The following is a 27,169-nucleotide window of genomic DNA, read 5'->3' as shown; positions in this document are numbered from 1 at the left end:
TTCTTATGTTTCGTTAAAGCCCATTACACTGTTAGTAATTATCAGCGAAGACCACGCCTGCAGTGTTCGAAAAGCTTCAGGACTGTAGTAGATTACGGTGTAGTAGATGTGTCGAGAATACGGCTGCATCGCCAACATTACATATTATTCTGGGACCTATACGAGGCGTCTTGCGATAACACTAGAATATTTGACAGCACCTGTATAAACGACCTCACGCCTCACCGCTTGTCAGTTGATCGACGGCCAGTGCTCTGTTCACCGTTATCAGTGTCAGTGTCTTGCACTAGTCTGACATTCGTTTTAGGTGGCCAGAAGTTCGGCCATAAAGAGTTTAAACTGAACATCCAGTCTGCTTCCTTCGTCCGCGTCATGACCTCATGACAATGTGTTAAGCACTTCATGAAATGATAAAGTAGAAACATCACCTCGGCAGGGTATTTAAAAAATTAAACGTATTAAGGATCTTAGTAAGTTGCAGGTGTACCTTTTTTCTATGGCGCAGTCGAAAGCAGGAGAAAAGATATTTCTTTTTTAGTACAGGCGTCACTTTCGAGTAAATACAAATACCGCCTTTTTTGAGCGTATGGTAGACCTTCGAACATACAAAAAGTCAATTTTAAGTAGAAACTCTGCCTTACAATAATACATGTTTCGTTACACCACACCTGTTTCTGAAGGCAAGTTCATAGTTGTTATCAGTGGTTCAATGTTTTGCTCAAACCATAAGCTTCTCGTGAGGAACAAAATAAAAAAAACGTGTTCTACATCAAAACTAGCAACAAATATGTGCCAGGGTTTGGTGATTACAGATAATTAGTAAGCTTGCCTTCACTTACTATGAGCAAGTGATCTCCTGAACTTAGGAATGAAATATGGTTTAAAAAGTAACCTTGCAAGGAGTAGCGCTTAGTAATAATGAATCAGAAAGAAATGCTTACTTCGTGCGTTCTAGCACTAAACAAAAAGGAGAGCATTTGTTTTTTTGTTTTCTTTTTTGCGTTCTCAACAGACAGGGCGAAACCCTCAAGGCCGAAAGATGCATGAGCGTTAATGCACGTTCATCAACACCAGCAGGTTTGATTGAAACTAGTTTGATACTGCTTTTAGGGACAAAAGCAGCTTTTTTCAGAAAAGAACACATCAGGCTTTACGTCACACACCATCCTGTTTTGACTGTAAGAGTTTAAAATTGTTTTCCACGAAACAGGCCAACAGAGATTCCAAACGGCAAAACAACCGCGGCTTACGTAGATGGTTTGATGGTTGTTCAGTGTGGCCACAAGTATGTCTTGGCAAGAGGGGGACTCCCATTCAGGAACATGATGTGAGACGCATAGTGACAGCGCTAGCTTATCAGCACCGTCTGCCTTTTTTGTTTGTTTTATCTTCGTTTGTTAGCAATACATATCACTTGAAAGACATTTAATTTCATATCCTCAATCCATGGCCGATTCTTCGGAGGGGACAAGAGCCATAGTGGTGGCATCTTTATCATCATCAACAGGCTGCCTCAACAGAGGCATTGTCTCTTGCTCCCTTGGTTGCAATGGTGCAGCCGAAGAAGTCGAAGTCTCACGTCCGGGCTTCCTCGTTCATGGAACCCACAACGTGCTGCCATGGTGTGCGCAAATATACGTCGGTGTTAAGGCCTCTTCGGTACCTGCTCACTGGCCCCCACAGTCTTCACCGTTCGGGGACGGCGTCTAGGTCTCATCGAAGGCTCCTGACTACTTCACCCGTAGGTTTCTACTACAAGGGATGCCGTCCAAGCGTGTTCGGTCATGGATGCCGCCACTGTCAGTTCTGTGGCCACAGCGCACTTCACTTTCACGATCGAGCACATACCTGACCTGATTGATGCGACGACTACATAATTTACGGTTGCCACGGGTGGCTTACCGATGATGCAGCGCAGATCATCCGTGCCACCACGCGCCTGTTGCAACAATTGGGAAGCTTGGCGTCTCCCTAATGCTTATCCTGTGATGGTTCCGTGAGTACCAGGGCCACCGCAGGTATGTTCGCGAACACTACCCAGGACACGTCGGGAACCCCGCCTGGCAACGACGCGGAGCACTTGGATGTACGCACGCAAATATCGCAGAAGCTGAACCAATTGACGTCTCTAACTTTCGGTGCTCGCCTGCCGCTTTGCTTCAATCCGCTGTTTGGAAAGCGACGGTGTTCCGTGACTTTTAAGACAATGCTTGCGAGTGTGTTTCAACCACAAACTCTCTCAAATTGCCTGGCTGCATAGAAAATGGCTGGTCGCTATTGACCACGTTCACGCTGCTTTCAAGGCAAGGATTGCCTAAGAAAGCATGCGGCAGCGATCGTGGTCGGAATGATGTGCTCTTTGACGAGCATATTCCACCCACTTTTTACCCCGGCAACCACACGCCTGCCAACGTAGTCTCTAGTCCGGACGGCATTTGCGAACCACATCACATCAAAGCGGTCGCTTGAACATTTATTAGTCTGTCCCCCATCAGTGAGTGAGCTTATGTGATACACCATCTTCAATGACCCGTCAATGGTATTGAGCTTCCGGAGACGGAGCTTCCGAGACCGCCCTGCAAAAGGTGTTAGTTGCAGGTGCTGCGCTTGGCAGCTACTCTTAGTTTCAGCGCCGACATGAGGCGCCAAATCGTTAAGAAAGGCCAAGCCCACTTCTCAGCCAAAACAGTTGGAGCTGTGGACCCCAGATTCACCTTCGCGGAGACGCACGCTTGTGCCAGTTCCTCTAGTACTCGGCATGCCACCACAGAAGGCACCAAAAGAACCTGTGTCATGCATCGCCATGCTCACCGACAAATCGAGGGTGCTCGGGCAGCTTCCACCGCCCTCTCCAGCGCTGTTCGTCACATTCCGTTGAGTGAGACAGTTTAACCTCACAAACACACGAGAGTTTTAGATTTTCTAGTACAACTGCTAGCCTAGTATTCCATAAGCTATTCCTTAATATTGCAGAGAAGACTGCTGCAGGAAAGTATGCTCCGCTATCGCAAAGCTTCGAATGATTTTAGGAGAAGCTCTTCCTCCTATCGCTTGTGACAACAATGCAAATGTGAGAAAATTGCAGAGAGTGAGAAACACTGAAAAGCCAAGCAGGCTCTGAAGCTTAAATGGATGCTATTCAGGCGTCGTCCTCCGAGCACGCCGTCATCGCCATTATGTTGATGACACAGCGAAAGCCGATTCCAATAGCCGTGTTTTCCAGCCCATAAATTCTAGTCACTAAGGCACCATCCGGCACGCAAGAACAATGACCACTCTCCTGAGACATCACTGGGATTCACAGCGATAGACAACACGCACATTGATACATGCGCGTCTAATCAGCTAGCCAAGACTCCAGAGGTAAATGAGGCAGCTTCCCCCACAGTTTCGCAGCGTGACCGAATGTTATGTTGACAAAGTGACACTCGGGCACGGGTGTGCGCTGGGCAAGCAGAAGACGAAGAGAATGAAGGAGAAAAAGAACAGCCGGCGTTGTCTCTTGCTCACTTCATTGCGGCTGTTGCAATTGAGAGTGAATGTTTCGCATAAAGAGATACTAACAAAAACAACGAATTGACAAAAAATTTTTACTTTAGTGGTCTCTCTAAAATCTGCTGGAATGACATGGCCGCTGCAGGCACAGGACAGTTGAAGAAACATGAGAGAGGCCTTTGCCTCACAATAGGTAAAGGCTGTTCATTCTGAAGGAACAAAAGCACTGAAAACAGATGAGAGGGTAAGACATGACTGGCGCTGACTGTCGACTGAAAGTTCATTCGTAGGCACAAGCACGAATAAAAGGCAACCGACTGAGCTACGTGACACAGAAAACTGTCTACGTCGTGTCGTAAATTGCCCCCTGCTGCTTCAAGAGCTGTTCGTTAGTCATGAATTACCACTAAATAAAACAAATTTTACTTTGAGGATGTAGTCAGGCTGATGAAAATGACTTTGACATCCTACCACAGTGGTGTAGTGGCTTAGGTACTCGGCTGCTGACGCGAAGGTCACGGGGTCGAATGCCGGCTGCGGCGGTTGCATTTTAGATGGAGGCGAAAAGGCTGTAGGCCCGTGTTCTAAGATTTCGGTGCAGGTTAAAGAACCCCAGGTGGTCGAAATTTCTGTAGTCCTCTACTACGGTGTCTGTCATAACCATATGGCAGCTTTGGGACGTTAAACCTCACACATCATTCAAAATCAATCTGACTCTGGCTATGACATCATCAATATCGTCCTCATATCAGGTAGCTACTTCTAAAGTGCTGAATACTGAAAAATTAGGTTTATTTCATTGAACGTTATAGAAGTTAATGAAGTTACAGTAAAATCGACGGTATTTGTCATCGGCGATTTTCATGAATAATAAATGCCCAATGAAACACAAGACTTGGCGGCTGTTGGTGACCTTTCAACGATGTTCGGCGTTACCGCCCTGCTGCATAAAAACTTGATGAGACCAAGTGACTGCGCCACGTCATAACACCACGTGACTTTGGTGTAAATATTACGTACGCCACTATGCTTGTCACTCCGTGACTCAGACTTGGGTGCACGTTAAAGAACTACAGGTGGTCAAAATTTCCGGAGCCCTCCAATACGGCGTCTCTCATAACCATATGGTGGTTTTGAGACGTTAAACCTTACAAATCAAACAAATCTGCGACTCGCCGTGCGTTCTCCTTCAGTACGTAGAGTATTATTCCATTGTCTTCATTGCGTTTTATACTCTCGTGGGAGCTTGCGACAACTGAGATGATAAGTGGCAATTACTTACGATATCCAAAGCTTTTTATCACGTTGATCCCACAAGTTTTGTAGTCCGTATAGAGGAACCAACCTTGCTTTTGGTTACTGGGGTCTGCAAACGTTGAAGAAGGCCGATAATTCAAGCATTGCTGCACAGTAGGGTAATGAACAATATATAGGCAGAACCGCAGGTGGACTCGAGAAATGCGCGGACGCTAAAAGACGTTAAACCCCACATATCATTCAAAAGTTTCTTACTGTAGCAATGACGTCATCAAAATCGTCCTTATATCAAGTAGCTACTTCTAACGTGCGAAAAGGCACATCTTCCTTCATTAGCCATCACCCATCTCTCCCCTCCAAATTTTTCAGGTCTAGCCACGGTATATTATATTTCTTGATAACAGTTGATTAGACGCAAGTTGCCCTAATAAGTTAAGGTTAACAAGTTAACGTATTCTTATGAGTGTTTGTGTTCCCACTATTCTCAAGTCGACGAACTGCCAACCGTAGAAATGTGGGTTTGGGCGAAAACCTAAGTTTGGCGTAGGTATATTCGGCTGCACCAAGTGTTACATAATTTAAGCCATGCTTCTGTTATATGAATATTTTTTCGATATTTGAGCAATTGTAACAAAAACGCTCTTTTACTCCCCAACTATAATCATGCATGCTTACAGTCAACGTAAAAATTTCTGAAGAATGATCAGTATCAACATCAAAAATTTCTGCATATTTCAATATTCATGTATACTTGTTGTGTATTGTGTGGCTTTGTTTTAGCTGACACATTTATATTAATGGGAAAGGGCACCCACGTTATATTTATCTCAAGCTGTTAGCCAAGGAGGCAGAAATATAGATCTTGGCATACCCGAGTTGAATGATGTGAAAAACGTGCTGGAGGTCTTGCCTGCTGTATAATGCACTGGGACATAATTCCTGCGTATGAAAAAAGAGGATTTATTGCCAAACTTATTACACTGCTTATAATATTTACGAGTATTTATATATTCATATACACATATCTTTAACGTTGGGTAAGAAAACTCGACATTAGAAACTTCTAGACACATTTCGAGCACTAAAAAAATCATTCGTTACAGGTGGTGACTAAGGCTTAGCCCAAGAACCCTTCCATATGCACTCCTATGTCTCAAGAAAGCATGTTCTAGCGGTAATCATTCCCGCAGGAAGAAAATTCCCCACCTCAGGCACCTGGGAATCGAAATTATGCGAAGAATGCGGAAAGAAGGTGGTCACGTTGTGATTATTTTCATCGAGCAACACGCCATGAACTGACGCTAAATATATGTACATATGTACAAATTTTGCACGTACAAAATTATGTCTCAGACTTTCAGATGTTTACATAACCAGTTGTTTGCATTTGCGCAACGATGTCATCTACACCATGCGTATAAGCAACACCAGAATCTGATGATGCGCTGATGCTCGCAAGGATGCTGCTCCTGGACACTGCTACATAAATCAAATTCAGCGCATGGTAACTAACCAAAATTGACGTTAACCTGACTTAACGGCTGTGTTAAAGGTGCACAGATGTGATGCTTGTACAAGGTAGGCAGCACTGCCGCCACTATTGACGTTTCACGAGGATTAGCGTATATTTCAAAAGTAGTTCTGACACTTGGCGTAGCTCTGTGGAAAAATGCTTCGTTGCCACACAGAATGCTCGGCTTCGATTCCAGCCTGGATCCTGACATTTACTCTTTGCATTTGTTGGATCGACGCTACCGATGTCGTGTATTTTTTTACGCTCACGCGTTAAAAATATTCGTGTGTGTTCTCGTTGCTTTTGGGTAGATACTAAGTGTAAATCACTTGTGGCGCATACCGGCATACCAGCGGCACAGACCCGCCCGTGGCACATACCACGTTGCCCTTCCATGCTATTTTTGGTTCACGCCAAGCTAAGGGGTTGACTATGAGAGCACCCAAACGTGCGCGGCTAGATAGATAGATACGCTCTAAGTCGCCGGAGTTCACGAAGAAATGCTTCGCATTTAATAACACGGAACGCTGCCTGGGATTTGTTCCTATAAAAGGGATTTCTGTAACGGTACTTTCGGCGATACGCCAGTTTCCGAACGTGCTGTTAAAGGGCCACTCACCAGCTACGACAATTTTGAGCTGACAAGTTCAATGGGTAGGCGAGGCGTTCTTGATCACGTCTGCCAAACTTTGCAACGCTACACGCCACGGTTATCGGTAAAATTTCAAGATGAATGTTGCTCCCCGTCGCCTCTGCCGGCGCACGCGTAGAGAATGAGGGCATGACGTAGGCGTAGGAATGCCCTACGTACACGGCAATGCAGTGACGTTAGTCCTCTACGTAGATGAGTCTGCTATGACGTTGTCAACAGTATACCACGTGACATGGCAAAAATTATTTAACACAGCATACGTAAATTATGTATTCATTGCTTTAGGAAATGAATAAAACTTCAAATAAATATTGAGACGTAAGAAAAATTGTGCGCGTTTTTTTTCATTTTTTTCTGTGAAATGCTACGAGATGTGGGGCTAATGTGCCAGCTTTGCGCATGCATTCGTGTCCCCGCGGTCAGCGCATTGAGCAGACGACCACCGTAGAACGCTCCTAAGCGTTCACGCACTCATTGTGCTCATGTACTCTACAGCATCTTAGCCAGCGTTTTTAAACCATCCCGCAGAAACAGGCAGAAGGCCTAAAAATAACGCTGGTCGACAAAGCAACGCTGCTTGCGTGCTCGGGGGCTGGGCTTGTTCGGCACGTCATTGGCACGTCGCCTCTTGGTCGCACGCCGGAGAGGGTGGGGAAGACATTTGGCTTGGGAAGGCTACGTGGAGAAGCGTCAAGGGTTTCAACCTCGCTTCATCTCACCCTCGTTTCGTGCCTATTCAAAAAACCTGTTTTTTTCACTCGTAATGAACCAGTTCGAAAATTTTTTGTGGCAAAACGTTCCTCATTGAACACCGAACAACTTTCACTGTCTAACTAAAATTCGGTATGGGGCCTGGTGAGTGGCTCTTTAAAGTGGCAGTCTGCGAATAGAGGTACTTCTCTGTCATGACAACCATTGGACGCTAGGCTTTTTCTGAAAAGTCACGTCTCCAAGCAAGCTGTTTGGTTACCTCCACGAGACCATGTGCTTTCATCCAGTATTTTATTGAGCCATTTATCTTCCTTTTTAGGTAAATCATAAGGAGAACATTACAAAAGTACTTATACGGATTAGATAGATACATAAAAATCACAGCATACGCACGGAGTGAATGGTGATGAGTGGGGTGAAACGTCCGTCCGTGTGTCCAAGCGTTCGTCAAATCACCGGCGCTTGCATCCGTCCGTCTGTCTGTCCATCCATCCGTCCATGCTCCATCTATCCACACGCGCATCCGTGGTTCTTTCTGTCCGTCCGTCTGTCTGTAAATTCGTGCTCCGATCTTTCTGTTTACGCTATCCCGAGCGCGGATTGTGGCGATGTGTATATCAGTGAAAGTGGTGACATTGAAGAGGGGCTCAAACAGCACATTTACGACGTTAAAAAAAGAGGTGTTAAGGAGGTGGTCACGCAATCTATTAGGTGAAGGCACGTGTTCTCGCTAGAGAAAAAGAACTGTCATGGCGTCTTTATCTTGAGTCACTCGTGATACGAACCACTCCGTGCACTTTAAACAGAAGCGATGGTAATCTGCCGTCAGTATATGCGCGATGCCTGCGTGATATATTGAAACATACATAAGGCGAACTGCTCTACACATGTTTTCATTTTACTGTGAACAAGGATTCCGTGTGGGAGCCGAAACAGCTTTTTTCTGCGTTTTTGTTTATTTCTAAACTTTTACTTCGGTTGGCGCAGCGCCTCCAAGTTTCTTACCTTCAACTATATCTATTTCTGCTCATTTCTCCGTGCGTCCATTCGGCTGTCAGTGTGTGCGTGAGTCGCTTTGTCTGTCAGTCCGTATGTCCATTCGGTCGTACATCTGTGGGTCTGTCCATGTGCCCATCAGTACGACTGTCCTTTTGTCTATTCGTTTGTGCGTCCATGCTTCTGTTCATTCACCCATCCGGACGCTCGAATGCACTGACCTACGCTTCGCCCCATTCATAATCACTCACTCCGGAAATGTGCCGTGATTTTAGCAGCGAAGCTCTTCAAGGCGTGGGCTGAGTGTCCCGGCATAATCGTATGTAGCCACCTCTTAGTATTTCTAGATCCGGCCACAGGCGGCGGTACTTGTACATATAACGAAATGAATATAAGCTTAAAAATGCATATTGCATGGTACTAGAGAATGTTACTTGTAGTATGATGAATAATAAAAATCATAGAACATCTATGGAGTGAATGATAATGAATGGGGTGAAGCTTCCCTTATTCGGTCTGCGCTTCCGGCCATCCGGTCATTCTGCTTCCGTCCGCCGTGCGTCCATTTCTTCATCCATGCATCTGTTCATTCGTGCATTCATCCTTGCGTCCAGCCTCTCCTGCGCCCATCCGTGCTTCCATCTGTGCGTCCACCCATCCGTCCATTCATGCGTCTGTCTCCGTGTTTGTTCATGCGTCCGTCTGTCCGTCCATCCGTGCGTCAAACAGACAGCTGACGAACGGACGCTGCTAGCAGATGATTCATGGTTTGCCGTTAAATATTGTCCCCGGATCTGCATGTTACACTGCAAATGTCGCCGCAAGACGATAGTCTTGCGTCTGAAGAAAGCGAAGAAAACGTTTATTTCATGTTCTACGCAAGAAAATTGGTGAATGGTATTCTGGAAGCGCTGCGTTAGAGTGCACCGAGTGTGCAGCGGAGGCGAACGAGCGCATCGAGGCACGTTAGACAGGGGCGTCATCTGGCAGGTATCTCCGAAAACAAAGCAAGGTACGCGCGCACGCGATGAAAGATGCGCGCCATTCTCGGAGGCGAAAAGGTGTAGAAAACAAAGTGACGAACAGGTGCCACCACCGTGTCGTCTTAGCAAAACGTTGGCAACACTTGCCTTTTTGAGAATAACATTGCACTGCCAGTGCAGCCTTATAAACGCTACAGTCCTTGAAATATCTTTTGTGTGCCTTCTCTAGTATAAAGGTACACATACAAAAGTTCAACGTGTTGGTATGTAACCTCTGATATGCGCAATATTTGCTTTTTAATTGACAACCGCACAAGTATAAACGCTGAATTTTGAGCAATATTGGTGAGCGCTGCGGATGAGGTGGACCGTTTGAGGTATCGTTAAGGGTGGGCAGACAAATGTACCAACAGACAGACAAACATTTTTCCGTCAAAATTCCTCAAGAAAGACGAAAGACTATCGTCTTTATTATCGTCTTTAAAAGTATGAGATGCGCTAGGCGGCTCACGCTCAAAGACAAAACCCCGATATGCGAGCGCGCGAGAAAATAGGAAAGACGTCACACGAGGAAGTGGGCGCTCGCGTGTTCATCGACGGTGCCTTATGCAAGGGGGCGCGGTATAGTAAAATAGTATGGACGTGTTTTTTGCACGCTCCTAATCGACTGCGCAGATAAGTGTTTTTGCAAATTTTAAGCTTGTCTTTATAATTATAAGGCAGCAGTTGAAATCTTCGTAGCACTCATTTTATGGTATGGCTTTTTCGGGAGCCAGTCACCAGGTATCTATTAGTGAGTGCGTGTGTGTGTGTGTGTTTGAATTTTTTGTTGTTTTTTTCTTTTGCCACCCCGTGGGGGAGGTGCACGTACGTTGAAGACGCAAATTTTTATAGTAGAGCTTAGACTTTCTTTTTTTCGTAGTGCAGGGCTCGAGTTTAGTAATTATTGAGTATAAGGACAATTGGTATCAGAAAGACATGGTTAAAAAGTCTGTGAATTGTTCAGGATGTGGAGTGGGTTTGAAAGTGGACCCAAGTGTAGAAGCGGATGAGAAGAGGCTGACGCGAAGTGTAGGCAATTTGAGGTCGAGGAAAAAATATAGAAAATGAAGGTTGCCCATAGTTAACTGCTGATGATAATCGCCGAGCTCGAGACTGCGTTGGCGACAGAGCAAGAGAAAACGATGGCAAAGGGAGAAAGGCTGAAGTCCGCCGAGAAAGCACTAGCGAAACTGAACAAAGGAGCGGCCTACGGATAGAACATTTAGGAACCGGCAACCAGAACGGCGGGGAAAAAAAAGCAAGCAAGTTTGGAAAAAACTGGTTCAGCCGGTTTTATCGTCGCAAGGCCCAGCTTCAGCGAGGTAGTGGTGGTGCTGGGAGGGGACAAAGTAGCCGGCATCACAAGTGCAAGTAGCCCCCATGTGCAGACGCTCCAGCTGAAAAGTCACAGCATGTGATGATCGCCGGGGATTCAAATTTAAATCGATGTACAGAAGCCATCAAAGAGAGGGTAAGAGGTGACAAGAGGGTTGCAGTAGGGGCGTTTCCAGGGCGCAAGCTGGAAGCAGTCATAAGGCAAGCGGGCGCAAAACTCAAAACTACAGCTGATAGACGAAACCTCGTGATGATTTCAGGCGGTTTAAATGATGTCTTAAATGAAGATACAGCAAGACTAGCAACCACACTGGTGAAAGGCGTCGATGACATGCGCGCCACTTCTCCTCAGGTACAAGTAGTGATATGCACAATACCGGAGGTACCGGTGCATGATAGCAACCTGCAAAGAGTGGTTGTCAACCCAAACCAAGAGATATGGCAGATGAGTCGAGACAAAGGCTTTGAGGTGGTGGAAATAAACAGAGAGGTGCATAGGTGAGTGGTTTTAAACGAGGCAGAATTCACTTCCATGAGCGGCTAGGCCATGAGGTGGGCTGGTGACTTGCAGGACGCGCAGTAGCTTTTTTGGGGGGCAAGTGGGACCTTCGGGTGCAGGATAGCTAGTAACAAGGAAAACAACCAGGAAGACTCTGTGACAGGTGGTATGGACAGATACGATTCCAAAGTGCCATCGGTATCTAAGATAGGTAGAGTCCGGGGCATAAATAGACGTAGCCATGAGCGCTGAGCCAATTCACACATAGCGTATATTAACATGAAGGGTGGTAGGAACAGGCTGAAGTGGAAAAAGATAAAAGAACAGCTAAGGGAAGAGAGGCTGATGGTATAAGTTTTTGTAGAAACACATCTCAGGGACATGAAACAACCTCCGAACAATCTGAACTACGCGTGGGAATATTTTATTAGAACAGAAGGCAGAAGAAAGGGGGTGGTATTGGGGCATTCATTCATAAAAGTACAGACTGGCAAAGGGTCAAGAAGGAGTGCAAGGAACGTTTATGGCTGAAAGGAAAAGCGGCTGGTCAAATGACACTCCTTGGTTTCGTGTACTTGTGGACGGGAGCAGAGGCCAGAGAGGAAAACCAGGCAATGGTAGAGTGTATATCAAAGGACATTCAGGAGTTAGAAAGAGAGTGCGAGATAATTATACTAGGAGATATGAATACGCACTTAGAAGATATAGATGGGTATACCGACCCGACAGCAAAATGATCATGGATATGTGTGAAAGGCTTGATTTGATCATTTGCAACAGTACCGAGAAGTGTGAAGGGCAAATAACAAGGTTAGGTAGGAAGGCTGCAGTCGACAATAGATTATGCACTGATGTCACATAGGATGTATGATAAGCTTAGGGGAATGCACATAGATGAAGGTGGCGCCAGAAGTCTGGGTAGTGATCCCAAACGTATCAAGCTAAGTTTTGGAAGAGCAGTGAAAGTGAGAAGGAGACAAGATGAGCAACCACAGGAAACTTTTTATCCAGAAAGTCAAAATAAAATAGCCACTAATCAAATTGGGAAGGTAATCATGGAGGATAATAAAACAGTGTGGACATACACAAATCTAATTAGACTCTTTGAGCTAGAGCTTGCTAAGACGCGTGACAAGTCACCCCGGAAAAGAAACACAAACCCAAAAGTTGTTGGGATGAGGAAGTTAAGAGAGCCATAGCAAAACGTCAGGAAGCCGCTAGGGAACACAGACATGCTAAACAGCGAGGTGAATCGACAGATGATGTTGAGAGAAAATGGGAAACCTTTGTATGCTGTAGAAAGGATGCATTCCTTTTGATCAATAAAAAAATTAGAAGAAAGGGAGCTAAGTGGCTGGCAGAAGTACATAAAAAGATAGAAAGGCAGCTGCGAAATTTTAAAACCATCTAAACTCCCTAAGAAATGAGACACGCCTAGAGCAGAGGTTTATAACTACCGCCCAAGGTGCTAGGCTAGAAGAGGACGAAGTTATAAACTTATAACAACAAGGGCGACGCAAAAATATGAACAAAGAATTGCTTTATGCACCACAATAGACAAGAATAAATCAAGTGGTGCAATGGCTCCATTTTCACAACGATAGTGGAAAAGGGCTGAGAAAAGGGTTCCTAATAGTACATCAACAGGCCCAAATGGCATTCCAATTATGCTGATAAAGACATTAGGTCCGAAGTCAAAGCACGCTTTGAGAGAGGCAGTGAGCAAACTAATAATTGATGGTGAAGTTCCCGATGGATGGAAACTTAGCAGATTGAGCATGATTTATAAAGGAAAGGGGGACAAAGTTGTCACAAACAACTACCGTCCTATAATAGTGACATCAGTGGTCTACAGGCTGGCGAAGCAGATTATAAAGGAAAGACTGCAGGCATGTATAGAGGATGAGGTGGTGCTGGGGAAACGGCAGAATAGGTTTCGGCAACACAGGAGGTTGGAAGACAATCTGTTCTCACTGACGCACTGCATCGAAATAGCAGAAAAGAAACCAAGACCTCCATGGCTAGCATTTTTGTATTTCAAGGGAGCGTACGATAGGGTGGTTCAGGAGGAATTGTAAGGAATACTGGACACACTAGGCGTGGAACATGTAGTCACTAATCTTTTAAAGGTTATCTATAAAGGTAACAAGGTAGTTATAAAGTGGGAAAAACAGGTATCCAAGCCTGCAGAGGTAATTTGGGGGCTTAGGCAGGGGTGTCCTCTGTCACCCTTATTATTCATGATGTACCTCCAAAGACTAGAAGCCAAATTAGAGGTAAGTTACCCGGGCTTCAACTTCTCTTTAGTCAAACAAGGAAAACTCATTGATCAGGCACTACCAGCATAAATGTACGCAGATTATATAGTGCTAATGGCCGACAACAAGGAAGATTTGCAGAGATTGATAGATATCTGCGATAATGAGGGAGATAGGTTACATTTTAGATTCAGTAAGAAAAAATCTGCAGTCATGACTTTCAATGATAACGAATGTAGTGAGCTTAGAATACAGGAGGTCACGCAAGAGATAACAGATAATTACAAATATCTGGGCGTATGGATAAGCAATAGGACCGAGTACCTAAGGGAACACGAAATATACGTGACGACTAAAGGTAACAGGAATGCAGCAGTGATGAAAAATAGGGCACTGTGGAATTAAAATAGGTATGATGTTGTGAGAGGAATATGGAAAGGGGTCATGGTTCCTGGGCTGACGTTCGTCAATGCGGTCTTGTGCATGAGATCAGAAGCTCAAGCAAGATTAGAAATGAAGCAGCGTGGAATAGGTAGGCTTGCTTTAGGAGCTCACGAGAACACACCAAATCAAAGAGTACAAGGTGATATGCGATGGACATCGCTTGAGGGCAGGGAAGCTAGCAGCAAGATAAAATTTGAGAAGCGATTGAGAAAAATGGGGGAAGAGCGTTGGGCTGGGAAGGATTTCAGCTAGTTGTACATAAAGAATGTCGATACAAAATGAAAGAAGCGAACCAGGAAATTGACTGGTAAATACTTAGAAAACAGCAGGTGGCCAACACAAAAAGTACTATCGCTTAAGAAGAAAGTGAAGGAAGCTGATAACGGTATGTGGAGAATCAGCATGATTGACAATTCTGCGCTAGAAATCTATCGAACTTTTAAGCTGGAAATCGCCAAGGAAAGGATCTATGATAATACTCGGGATAGTTCTCTACTGTTTGAGACCAAGACGGGAGTATTGCGAACCAAGACATATCGGGCCAAATACGAAGGGGTAAACGCAGTATGCAATGCGTGTGGAGAGGAAGAAGAAACTGCCGAAGACTTGATAATGTTCTGTAAAGGGCTGCACCCTACAGTTCAGGATGATGACGCAGAGTTCTTCAAAGCACTGGGGTTTTGGGACCGGGAGGGCAAAATAGACTTTAAGCGGGTAGACTTAACTAAAATGAGGTTATCTGATTCGTGGCTAAAGTCAAGGCACGAGTGAAAATTAAACCCTTCACTGCAAAGTATGAATCCTCAACCTGACTATTTAAAGGGAAAAAAGATCAATCTAATGGTTGCTTCACTAAGTACTACGGCTAGGTGGCGTTAGCCGCCACCCAATCTAAATGGTACAGCCACATCCATCCATCCATCCATCCATCCATCCATCCAACCATCCATCCATCCATCCATCTATCCATCTATTAATCCATCCATCCATCCATTCATCCATCTATCGATCGATCCATCCATCCATCCATCCATCCATCCATCCATCCATCCATCCATCCATCCATCTATCCATCCATCCATCCATCCATCCATCCATCCATCCATCCATCCATTCATCCATCCATCCATCCATCCTTTCATCCATCCATCCATGCATCCAACCATCCATCCATTCAAAGCGTTGTTTTAAATAAAATTGAATAAAAGCCGTGCAAATGGTAGCCAGAAAGAAACAAAGCGTGTATTCTACATCGTATGTACAGAACGTGGATGAGGAAGCCGCCTGACGCTGGATGCGCCAGCTTTTCATTGGCGCCGATACGCTGATGGAGCACCGGGAAGCTCCGCTGTACGATGCGCGTGGCATCTATGACGAACTAGGACGCGTAGAGTGTCTTTTCGAAAGCACCCAGTGTCCTTGAGGACACACAGTTTCGCTGGCTTTACTGCAAGGGACGCCAACGCACTCGACGCTACAAATCTGGTGCGAAGTCATGACAACTGCCGTTGCCTCTGCTATTATCAAACGTTATTGTTGCTGCGCAAGCGATGGGTCTAGATCGTGAGAGTGGGAATTCAGCTACACCTTTAAAGTGAATTAAAATATATTCTACGCGTTTGTTTTGTCTGACCCTTCATGTGCAGAGTCCTTACATACAGAGGAAACTCACAACAGGCTTGAGGGAGCCTCGAAATTTGGTGGAGCCACCCCTTTAACGTGCACTGATGGCGTCAGTGTCACTGCCACTGCCACCACTCTGCAGGACAGGGATGATTTCGTGCTGAAGGCAGGAGATATCCCATGGCACAAAATATATTTCATTTCTAATTAAATTATATAGGCCACAATGGTGCCATTTCGCTGCTAGTGTCTTGTTCTGTACAACGTAAAAATAACATCTACCCGATCGTCGTAAGTTTTTATGTGTGCTCTCGGTCCAGCCAACGTTGCCGAAAAAGACGGCCAAGGCTTACAAAGAAGGGAGCTTTAGAATAGTGACCGCGAAGCTTTGCGTACTGTATTTGTTGCGGTCACTGTCTCGGCGCATGCGTCATAACTCTAACGACCGTTAGCGTTTGTGGCGCACCCGAAATTATTGAAAATATCGTGCGGCCCGCAATGCCTGCAAAGGCCGTTTGCGGTTAGTCAGCGTGCTGCGAGGTGTGTTAGCGCTTACGGGGGCATACCCTTAACACAAAATCATTAGGCGCCCTTACGCAAGCGGTACGTCCGCAGCACCCGCTAACCTGTATGTATACACTATTCGAAAGATCCCCAGTCACGCCAAGGGCGCATTCGATAAGTTGCACATCCGCCGCTTTGGACCAGTGGTTACGTTGTCCGCCTGGGGACAAGCTGAACGTTCGATTCTTGCAGTGGCAGTCATATTTCAATGGGGCCGAAATGCTACAACCAATGCGGGTATCTATACAGTCCTGTTACACTGAGACAAATGGCTGATTTGTGTGATTGGGTTTGGCGCTTTCTCTTCTTGAGCCCCTGCGACCTTTTATGTGAATAGTAAGGTCGCATGCGATATTTAGAGAAAACTCAGTGAATGACTCCTTTCTAGGCTTTTTTTTTGCCATACGACAACAAACAGCTCGACTCACGCTTCGCTTCCAGGCACTGCCGTTGTTCCTCATGACAGCATTTCGACAAACCAAGCAAATTCGGATCCTAAAAGAGTTGGCTTTATTTGGTTATTATTAAAGTTTATCGTAGTCGACATTCATCGCTTATATATTGCAAACACACAAAGTATTTTTGTTCAGCAACAATGATTCGGTTCGAACTGACCACAAGCTCCACTCAGTAGTCTCGCAGCAGTGAACATTACTGCAGTGCCAGTGTGCCGTTGTTGTGTCTTTTTGTGCAAATACGAATGCTGTACGCCCGCGCAAGGGAAAAGTATTAACGTTTCCGAAACGTTTATCAGCGCAGGTGATTGATTCTCTAAGTGAAGGCCTAAGCATGTGGCTGTAATTAACTTGACTATTGATTCTTTTCAAGCTTTATTTTGATATACATTCAAGTGATGCGATGGCAGCAGCCTTGATCCTCATAAAACAATGCATACAAATGGCGCTATCTTCTCGGTGAGCAGTATGTTGTAATTGAAATAAAGCTTTGAAGCTATTACTAGGATTATAAGAGACGCCGTAGTACAGTTCACCAGAAACTTGACCATATTTTGTTATTATCGTACATTGACATCGCACAGAATGGGGGCTTGTAGCACTTCTCCACTATGCGAATGCAACACCGTGGCTGGGATTGAACACGGGAGCTTCGGGTGAGCAGCCTAGCATCGTTACAACTGTTTGATGGAAGCAGAGAAGGCATTTCATTTAATACCCAGATGTTCAGACAATTAAAATTGCTTGATAATGAAGCTGTTTAGAAGGTTCTTTTTCAGAATAAAATGTGATATTTTTGAAAAGCCAATACCCTGTACTTTTCGCTTCTTGATGTTTCTGTAATGCTGTTCTTGATAGCAGGCAGTATCTCTCACTGTATCATAGCAGCATCGTTAGTTACAAATGTGGCAGTCATTCGCAAATATCAAGAGCTTTATGGAATGTAAAGCCATTGTATATTATAATACAGATTCACTGCACATAGCTGCTTCTCATAGCAGCAACATTAAACGTAGAATGTCATGAGTGGCTGAAAATGTGGCATCTTCGTGAAGTCTGAACGCTGTCTCACAAAGAACACTCTTCCCTACTGCGCACCAAGTATGTCTTGAGCCACATACGTGTTCAGATCTGCTTAAGTAAAGTTAAGAAATATGACTCACCTTGGCTTTCCCTCACCTGCATTCAGCGACCAAAGGTAAGTAGCAGAAGGCGCTTGGTAGTCAAATTCTGTACGGTTTGCTCTTAAGCATTTAAACAGGGGTTCTCGGTTCACATCTTTCACTCCTGCCGCATCGGAAAACAAAGCAAACAGCTGGAACAAAAAAACGCCAAAACGTTCATGGATCACGCAATAAAGCTGAACCAATGGCATGATGCCTGATATTCGGGCTTCACAACGAACTGCATGCCAAAAGGTCGCCGGACTGCGTTTAAAATGTTTGCAGGTAACTCACCTAATACTTAAGGGATATTTATTGGTCGCGACAACAAAAAGCCGCAGGTTCACTACAAAAGTGAAGCGAGAACTGCAACATCAATAGGTTTGCATGTTATGCGAAGTAAGGCAAGCAACCATATTCTTTTGAATCTGGTCTGGCGTAAATCTATGAAAATGTGGCTTAATGCAGTAGCTGCAAAAAGAATGCAATTATCTTCCTGTGCCAATCGATTGAACGCTAAGCAAGGAGTGAAAGGTGAGAGATGAACATGAACTAAGGTATGAGCTGCCGTGGACCTCTTTCGACATAGCGCGTCTGTCCGCAGCGTGTCACCGCATCGGTTTAGTGAAAATTTGCAGTTCTTGTTGAAGCGACGCAGTCGCTTTCCGCACGCTTTATGTGCCTTATAATGCCAAATAAACCCGCTTATTTCAAAGCTGTTTGAGCCACGCCTATGGGAAGCCATCCCACGCCTCTACTCGTACATACAATATACGTCACCCCAGACAATTTTACAATTTCGGATTTATGCATAACATAACATCACCGAGTCACCAACAGCAAAAATGCACCTTGAGTGCCTAAAGGTTTGTTATTGCAATTCAAAGCAGCCGATTGCAAGATAAAATGGTGCCCTTGGACCTGTATGAAACTTCTTTATATGTTTCATAAAACCATAATTTCGAATGCCTACATTGAGTGTGTCTTATTGAATCTGCAGTTTACGAACAACTTTACGCCGGCTTATTTTCTTCTGCAAAGTCGAACTACGACGTCCATCCCTAGAATATCAAAACCACATCCACAAAAAAAACTTCGGCGCTTGTTGCACAACTGAAAGAACACAAGGACACCTCGGCACATCTCAACTGAACATCTGTCGGAAAGTCTTCTAATTGGTACGAAGAAACGCTATAACAACTACTTCTTTAGTTTTATTTGCTTGCGATTATTCTTACGTATTACCCTCGAAATAACATTGAGAACTACGCCACTTTGACCCCCTTTGCTCCAAGAATGCAAGAGTATTTTACAGTATTTCAGTTCAAACGTTTACCTTTAGCGTAAGCTTGCCTTTCTGATAAATTTGTCTGTCACATCATCAATAATATGGACGCGTAAACTGATCAATTGCTATAAAGACGCAGTGACCAAGTATGCAGTTATGCTGAAATGCAGGGAAAGCGGACTCCAAGCCTGCGTTCTGTTTTTTAGCTAGTACATACGACTTAACATAAGCGCAGCACATCTACACAGAATGGATCGTTATATTACCACGGTAGGTGGAATTATTGGCCCCCTTCAATTCCTGATTAGATGCATGTGTAGTTAATGAGTTCCTGTGATATTTTGGGCTCGAGAGATTATATTTTTGGTGCTGTCGGAAATGCGCAGTTTGTGCTAATCAGATTCGGTTATAATACAGCACTTCTTAGCGTAACGAAAAAGAGAACTTGCAATGAACAAGGGCTTCTCAAAGATTGCAGTGCCTAATCACGCAATGCAAGTTGATGTGTTTACCTAGCATGCCATTCGCTACTACTATCAACATGAGTATTTCAAGGCCCCAGAGTTGCGCGCATGCGACGGTTCTCCAAACGCAGAAAAGGACTGAGAAACACTGCTCACAAGTACCAACAAGGACGACCAATTTCGGGCCGCCCAGGTGTACATAAAGTATCTTCGGGAAGACGTTTAAGCCAACCGCTCAAGATATATTCCCAAATTGGGTGTTGCACAAACAATTCGCGCTTTTACTACCACAGGTCACGAATCAAGCAAGGCAACATCTAAATTCATCATGCCTTATGGCTAACATGTTGTGAGAAACAATTGAAAAGAAAATTTAATTAGGATGACTGAAAATCTGCCACAATAGTCTGGTGCTTATTGTGCTCCACTGGTGACCGACAGGTCGCGTGAACGCGTCCCAGCCGTTACAGCAGCACTTCATGATGAATGCTTGATGCACATGTACATAGATTTAAGTGCACGATAAAGAACTTCAGGAGGTCTGAATTTCCGGATCTCTCTACTACAGCTTCTTTATATTATATGGTGGTTTGAGGAAGTTAAACCCCGAAATTTAACTGCAATTGCTACCGTTTTACGTCTCAAAACCACGATATGATTATGAGAGTGCAAAGTTGAGAGCTCCGGTAATTTTGGCAGTCAGGTGCTCTGCTACTTGCCCGGACAACGTACAGTAGATGGGCGTCTGCCAATTTGTCTCCATTGAAATGCGATCAATGCTGCTGGGCTCGAATCCATGATGTTTGGGGTCAGCAGCCGAGCCTCATAACCACAACCGCCACCACAGTGCGCAAAACACGAAGAAATATATCAACTGCCAGACCAGACATTACTGCGGAAGAAAAATATTTTAGTGAAAAAAACGGTCTCTTTCTTGTACTGTATATATATATATATATATATATATATATATATATATATATATATATATATATATATATATATATATATATATATATATATATATATATATATATATATATATTGTAGTGAAGAAGAGGAGCTTCAGCGGCATTTCTCGGCGCATCAGGGGCATCGCCATCAGTATAAGCTCGTGCCTGCTGCGCTTGGCCGGACCCTGCTGACTGCTTCGCTTTCTGCGTTCTGCGCTGCAAATAAACCCCGTTACAAGTGGTGGAGGTGCTGGGTTTCGATCACCCTGGAGCTTCGGAATCGCATTTTACCATCCATTATGCCTACCGACGCAAGCGCCGCTCCAACTCCTCCACCGGCACCGCCTACTGTTCTCTGCGCCGGTTCTCTGCGGCTGCGAGATCCCCCTGTCTTCTCAGGCACAGAAGACAAAGACGTTGACGACTGGATTTCAATGTACGAGCGAGTGAGTACTCACAACAAATGGGATGACACCGCCAAGTTGGCCTACGTCTCTTTCTACCTGTCGGACGTGGCCAAGCTGTGGTTTATAAACCACGAAGTAGAACTCCCTACATGGTCGGTCTTCAAAACGAGCCTCACACAAGTTTTCGGGCGGCCTGAGGTACGCAAACGCCGTGCCGAACAACGCTTACATACTCGGTCCCAGCAGCTTGGTGAGAATTTCACAAGCTATATTGAGGACGTTCTGGACCTTTGCAAGCGAGTGAACGAATCAATGTCCGAAGAGCTCAAGATCAAGCATATCATGAAAGGCATTGAGGACGACGCTTTCCAAATGTTGCTTTCCAAGAGTCCTCGCACTGTCCTAGAACTGACCGAGTTATGCCAGAGTTTTGACGAGTTGCGCAGGCAACGTCTTTCCACCCGACGTCCCTCGGTGCTCGACGACTCTTCGTCCAGCCTTTCCACCCTTAGCATAGGAGAAGACCATGCCCCTCTTCTCTCAAAGATCCAAGAGTTCATCCGTGCTGAGGTCGCTCGCCAGCTCTCTTTGATGTCCTGTGTACCCGATCAACCACGCAGATCGCCGTCTACACTCCGCGACTTCATTCAAGACCAGGTCGCACAAGTTATGGGCATATGGGACGACAACCGTCTCATATGTTTACTTGTGGTGGTGTTGGCCACGTGGCACGTTATTGTCGTCGTCGCCAGGCTGCCCAGAACATTCGACGAATGCCCTCTTTCGACCCTCAGTTTTCGTCTACGCCTTCAAACCCTCCTTCCTCTTCCTTTCCTTCTGATCGTCCACACGGCCCGACCCGCCGCTCCCCATCTCCACGTCGACGTTCGCTTTCCCCTATGCGTCGCCGTTCCGGACCCACCGACCAGGAAAACTAACGGCCGCAGTTCCCGAGGCACGAATTGCGTCCCCGTCGCCATGCACAAGTCCTCGCCCCTGTCCAGCTAACGTCATTGAAGTGTCAGTCGATGGTATCGTCGTCATGGCGCTTGTTGACACCGGAGCCGCTCTATCCGTCCTGTCCATGAACCTGTGCCGCAAACTCCACAAAGTTCTGACGCCATTATCCGGCCTCTCTCTTAGAACGGCTAACGCAGAAAGTGTAACACCTCTCGCAGCCTGCACCCCACGAGTCGTCATCGAAGGGATTGTGTATATCGTCGAATTCGTAGTGCTGCCCTCGTGTTCCCATGAAATGATACTCGGCTGGGACTTCCTTGCGAATAATAATGCCGTCATTGACTGCTGTCGCGCTGAACTTGAGCTATCTGCACTTCCTGATGTTGACGCTGTCGAAGCCTCCCTGCCGTGTTATAATCTGTTTGTTTCCGACGACACCACCGTACCACCGCGCTCTTCTCTGCTGGTGACTGTGTCGTGTGACGCTATTTCCGACGGTGATGTTTTATTTACGCCCTCTGCCCTGTTCATTCAACGCAAATGTTCTCCACAGCCCGTTGCTCTTCTTACTCTCCACCATGGCGTCACAAAGACGCTCGTGTACAATACGCTAGAAGGGCCTTTACCTTTATTCTATGGTGAATGTCTCGGTCACGTGCATCCGATCGACGCCCGTCACATTTTTGACGCTCCATCTAGTATACTTTCTACGGACCTCAGCGCACTCATTTCTGACTCTGTTGTTGACCAGTCACTCCTTGACGCTTTCCACCGCTCCATCGATGTCGCAACGTCGTCGTCAGAACGAAGCCAGATAGTGAACCTGCTGCAAAAGTTTCGTACTTCTTTTGACAGCCACGCTTCTGGCCTCAGTCGAACATCGAACATATCTCACAAGATTGACACAGGAAGCCATACGCCTCTACGGCAGCGCCCCTACCGAGTCTCAGCGTCGGAGCGCCGTGTTATTGACGACCAGGTTGCTGACATGCTCCAGCGGGGTATTGTACAGCCTTCTAACAGTCCCTGGGCGTCACCGGTCGTTCTTGTTAAGAAGAAGAACGGCTTCATTCGGTTCTGTGTGGACTATCGACGTTTAAACAAGATCACCCGCAAGGACGTTTACCCGTTACCTCGAATAGACGACGCCCTTGACTGTTTGCAGGGAGCAGAATACTTCTCTTCGCTGGATTTACGGTCTGGATACTGGCAAGTTCCTATGGAAGCATCTGACCGACCGAAAACAGCATTTGTCACACCTGATGGGTTATACGAGTTTACCGTTATGCCTTTCGGGCTTTGTAACGCTCCAGCCACTTTTGAAAGAATGATGGACGCTATTTTACGAGGCTCAAGTGGAACACATGTTTATGCTACCTCGATGACGTAGTTGTCTTTTCCACCGATTTCGACACCCATTTAAATCGTCTCGAGCACGTCCTCACACGTCTCACCGACGCCGGCCTTCAACTCAACCTCAAGAAGTGTCGTTTTGGTGCTCGGCAGCTCACCATTCTTGGCCACGTCATATCGCGGGACGGCATACTTCCCGACCCCGCCAAGCTTCGAGCAGTCGCCGATTTTCCGAAGCCAAAGAACTTGAAGGAACTTAGAAGTTTTGTCAGCTTGTCGTCATACTTCCGACGCTTTATTAGAAATTTTGCTTCCATATGTGCGCCCCTTACGGACCTTCTTAGTGGCGAAAAGGACCTTTCCACCTGGTCACCAGCATGCGACGATGCATTCACCAAATTACGCCACCTGCTGACTTCACCACCCATCCTCCGCCACAACGATCCTGCCGCTGCCACGGAGGTTCATACTGATGCCAGCGGTGTTGGACTTGGCGCTGTGCTCGCGCAACGAAAGGCAGGGTTTGATGAATATGTCGTCGCCTACGCAAGCCGTACTTTGACGAAAGCCGAGGCTAACTACTCCGTGAATGAGAAAGAGTGTTTAGCTATTATTTGGGCCCTTGGAAAATTTCGCCCCTACCTGTATGGTCACGCATTCGACGTCGTCACTGTCCACCACGCCATTTGTTGGCTATCCACACTTAAAGACCCTTCCGGACGACTTGCTCGCTGGGCGCTCAAACTTCAGGAATACGACATCCGCGTTATTTACAGATCTGGTCGTAAGCACACGGACGCCGACGCCCTTTCTCGCTCACCCATATCGGATGAAGGTGTTTGCCTCTCTTCCCTCGAGCCTGCACTTGCGTCATCCGCCTTGCGCAACATGACGGTGGAACAACGAAAGGATCCCTGGATCAGTGGCCTCATAAGCATTCTCTCTGATCCTCTCACTCCTTCGCCGTCTCGCGCTCTCCGCCGCCAGGCTAGCAACTTTTGCCTAAGGGATGATCTTCTTTATCGACGCAACTACCTTTCTGACGATCGCAAGTGTCTCCTTGTGATACCCCGCCATCTTCGAGCTGCCATCTGCGAAGCTTTTCACGCGGACCCGCAGTGCGCCCACGCAGGCCTCTTCAAGACATACGCTAGGCTTCGACTCAGATATTATTGGCGTGGCATGTATAACTACGTGCGAAAGTTCATTCGCTCGTGTGCTCAGTGCCAACGACAAAAGTTACCTCCCGGGCAAGTCTACCCGTCACAACCTCTTCCTTGTCCTAGTCGACCTTTTCATCGCGTCGGCATTGACATTTACGGACCACTACCATCAACTCTAGCTGGTAATCGCTGGATTATTGTTGCGATAGACCATCTGACACGCTATGCCGAAACAGCCGCGCTGCCGACTGCCACAGCCCGTGAAGTTGGAACATTTCTGTTGCAACGTTTCATTCTGCGTCATGGTGCCCCTCGTGAGCTCTTAAGTGACAGAGGCCGTGCCTTCCTTTCTGACGCCTTGAAGGCATTACTCAACGAATGCCGAATCGTGCACCGCACAAGTACAGCGTACCACCCTCAAACAAATGGCATGACGGAGCGCTTCAACCGTACTCTTGGCAGTATGCTGTCGATGTACGTCGCCTCTGATCATTCAAATTGGGACCAAGTTCTCCCGTTCGTCACCTACGCGTATAATACTGCCGTACAAGCTACTACTGGGTTTTCGCCATACTTTCTTTTGTACGGACGAGAACCTTCAAATACAGTAGACACTATTCTTCCATATAAACCTTATGAGTCCGAAAGTACAACTCTGTCCGAAGCTGCCCGACATGCTGAAGAATGCCGCCAGCTTGCCCGCTCTTTTTCTACCGAGGACCAGTGGCAGCAGCAATCCCGCCAGACTGGGGACCGTTCGGCTCCTAACTTTCCACCTGGTTCATTAGTATGGCTTCGGGCACCAGCTACCGCGCCTGGCCGCTCCGCAAAACTTCTTCCCAAATACATCGGGCCATACCGCGTTGTAGAGCAAACGTCACTCGTCAACTATATCGTGGAGCCCATCATCCCATCCACAGACCTACGCTACCGCGGCCGCGACACTGTCCACGTCTCTCGTCTCAAGCCATATTACGACCCATTAGTCGTTTCTTCTTCCTAATCCGCCAGGATGGCGTCTTTTTGTGCGGAGGGCGATTGTAGTGAAGAAGAGGAGCTTCAGCGGCATTTCTCGGCGCATCAGGGGCATCGCCATCAGTATAAGCTCGTGCCCTGCGTTCTGCGCTGCAAATAAACCCCGTTACAAGATATATATATATATATATATATATATATATATATATATATATATATAGATATATATATATATATATATATATATATATATATATATATATATATTTATATATATATTTATATATATATATATTTATATATACGTACCTGGAAAGCGTCGAGCTCTTGCGTTTGAGTGGTATTGTCTCCATTAACTGTACATACATCAAACATAGTTAGACAGAGTCCGAAGACGTTCCATGCTATAAAAATGCCTGCTTTCATCATTATATATGCAGAATGCCTGATGCTCAATGGTAGTACAAGACTAGTTTTGCGATTGTAACAGCAGTACTTCCTAGCACGTCATGAAATTGCCGTCGCCGTTTTGTTCGCGACAGCTCTATGCACCTACAAGCAAGGCAGGCATAGAGGCCTCAGAGTCAAGTCTGCATGACAGCGCTCTGTTTTATGTGAGAATGCTGTCCACTGACAGCAGCTGCTGTGCCTTCTAGCTGACATGAAGGACACCGTGTGACCTAAATGCATGACACCTGTTCTATTGTAGGTAAATCTCAATATTTTAAACCTTTTGTACCATTGTAAGGACACCAAAAGAAGCGACGAAGCATCCTGCCGTTATCCATTTCTCATGTTGCAGAAGAGCCATGAAACTTCGGTGAATACTTCTTGTATAATGAGAATTACTGTCAGATGTATGTTGCGAAGGAGGGAATGGGTGGTACTTTTTACAAAGAAAGCTGTTATGAGATGACGACACGGGTCACGCGTGGCGCCGTAGTTGACTGCCGCCGCCGCTGGTGTCCGTAACCACTATCGTACAAAACAAGAAAAATACTTGAATAACAAACAACAATGCCATAGCGAAATTCGAAACCGGCTTCACTGCGTGCCAACCCAGTCTTTTACCGCTGAGCCACGGCAGTGTTTATTCATAGTATTTATTACAGTGTATGTTGAAATCAACATAAAATGACGCAGTATGGAAAGTAAGTACAATCACACAGCGACAATAAGCGCTCCAGCGTTACTAAGAAAACACTCGACAAGTAACGAAGTTTAGTAGAACGGCGAAAGTTCATCAAATTGCATTTTACACAAAAGGTGACGAGGCCAAGCACCTCACCATGATGGTGTACCAGTCTGGTTTGAATTTCACTTCATCATAAATGTGTTTTATGTGAATAGCCATTCTATTATTTGCTCAAAGAAATGGTGGGTTGCGCGTTATGGTTTTGCATGCGCATTTTCCGTAGGCTGTGTATATTCATGCGGAAAAACCTATCGATAGGCACTTACTCAAGTGAGGTTGTCAAAAGGTGACAGATAATAAAAGAAGGAAGTCAAAATTTATTTTTTAGAGTCTGCTGACGGACATTCCAGAATATTATAAGGTCTTTGCAACTAACAAAGCAGTGTTCTATTGTGTCCGGCACATCACATAGGCGGCAGTT

General features: G+C 45.8%; 1 protein-coding gene across 1 annotated transcript in view; it reads right to left on the bottom strand.

Moving 5' to 3' along the window:
- LOC119174133 (uncharacterized) overlaps positions 1 to 26,126 on the bottom strand; it is a 43,227-nt gene extending 17,101 nt beyond the window's left edge. The window contains exons 1-4 of the mRNA XM_075896180.1: positions 25,863 to 26,126; positions 17,991 to 18,142; positions 5,624 to 5,691; positions 4,778 to 4,861 (exon numbers count right to left, since the gene is read on the bottom strand). Of these exons, the coding sequence (XP_075752295.1) occupies positions 4,778 to 4,861; positions 5,624 to 5,691; positions 17,991 to 18,142; positions 25,863 to 25,982 (424 nt within the window). The 5' untranslated portion in view covers positions 25,983 to 26,126. The remainder of the gene's footprint in view (positions 1 to 4,777; positions 4,862 to 5,623; positions 5,692 to 17,990; positions 18,143 to 25,862) is intronic.
- Between the last annotated feature and the right edge of the window lie 1,043 nt (positions 26,127 to 27,169).

The sequence above is a fragment of the Rhipicephalus microplus genome, chromosome 5 (genome assembly GCF_043290135.1).
Source record: "Rhipicephalus microplus isolate Deutch F79 chromosome 5, USDA_Rmic, whole genome shotgun sequence".
Lineage (NCBI taxonomy): Eukaryota > Metazoa > Arthropoda > Arachnida > Ixodida > Ixodidae > Rhipicephalus > Rhipicephalus microplus.
Note: the sequence above shows the minus strand (reverse complement) of the source record. Positions and strands in the feature narration are given on the sequence as shown.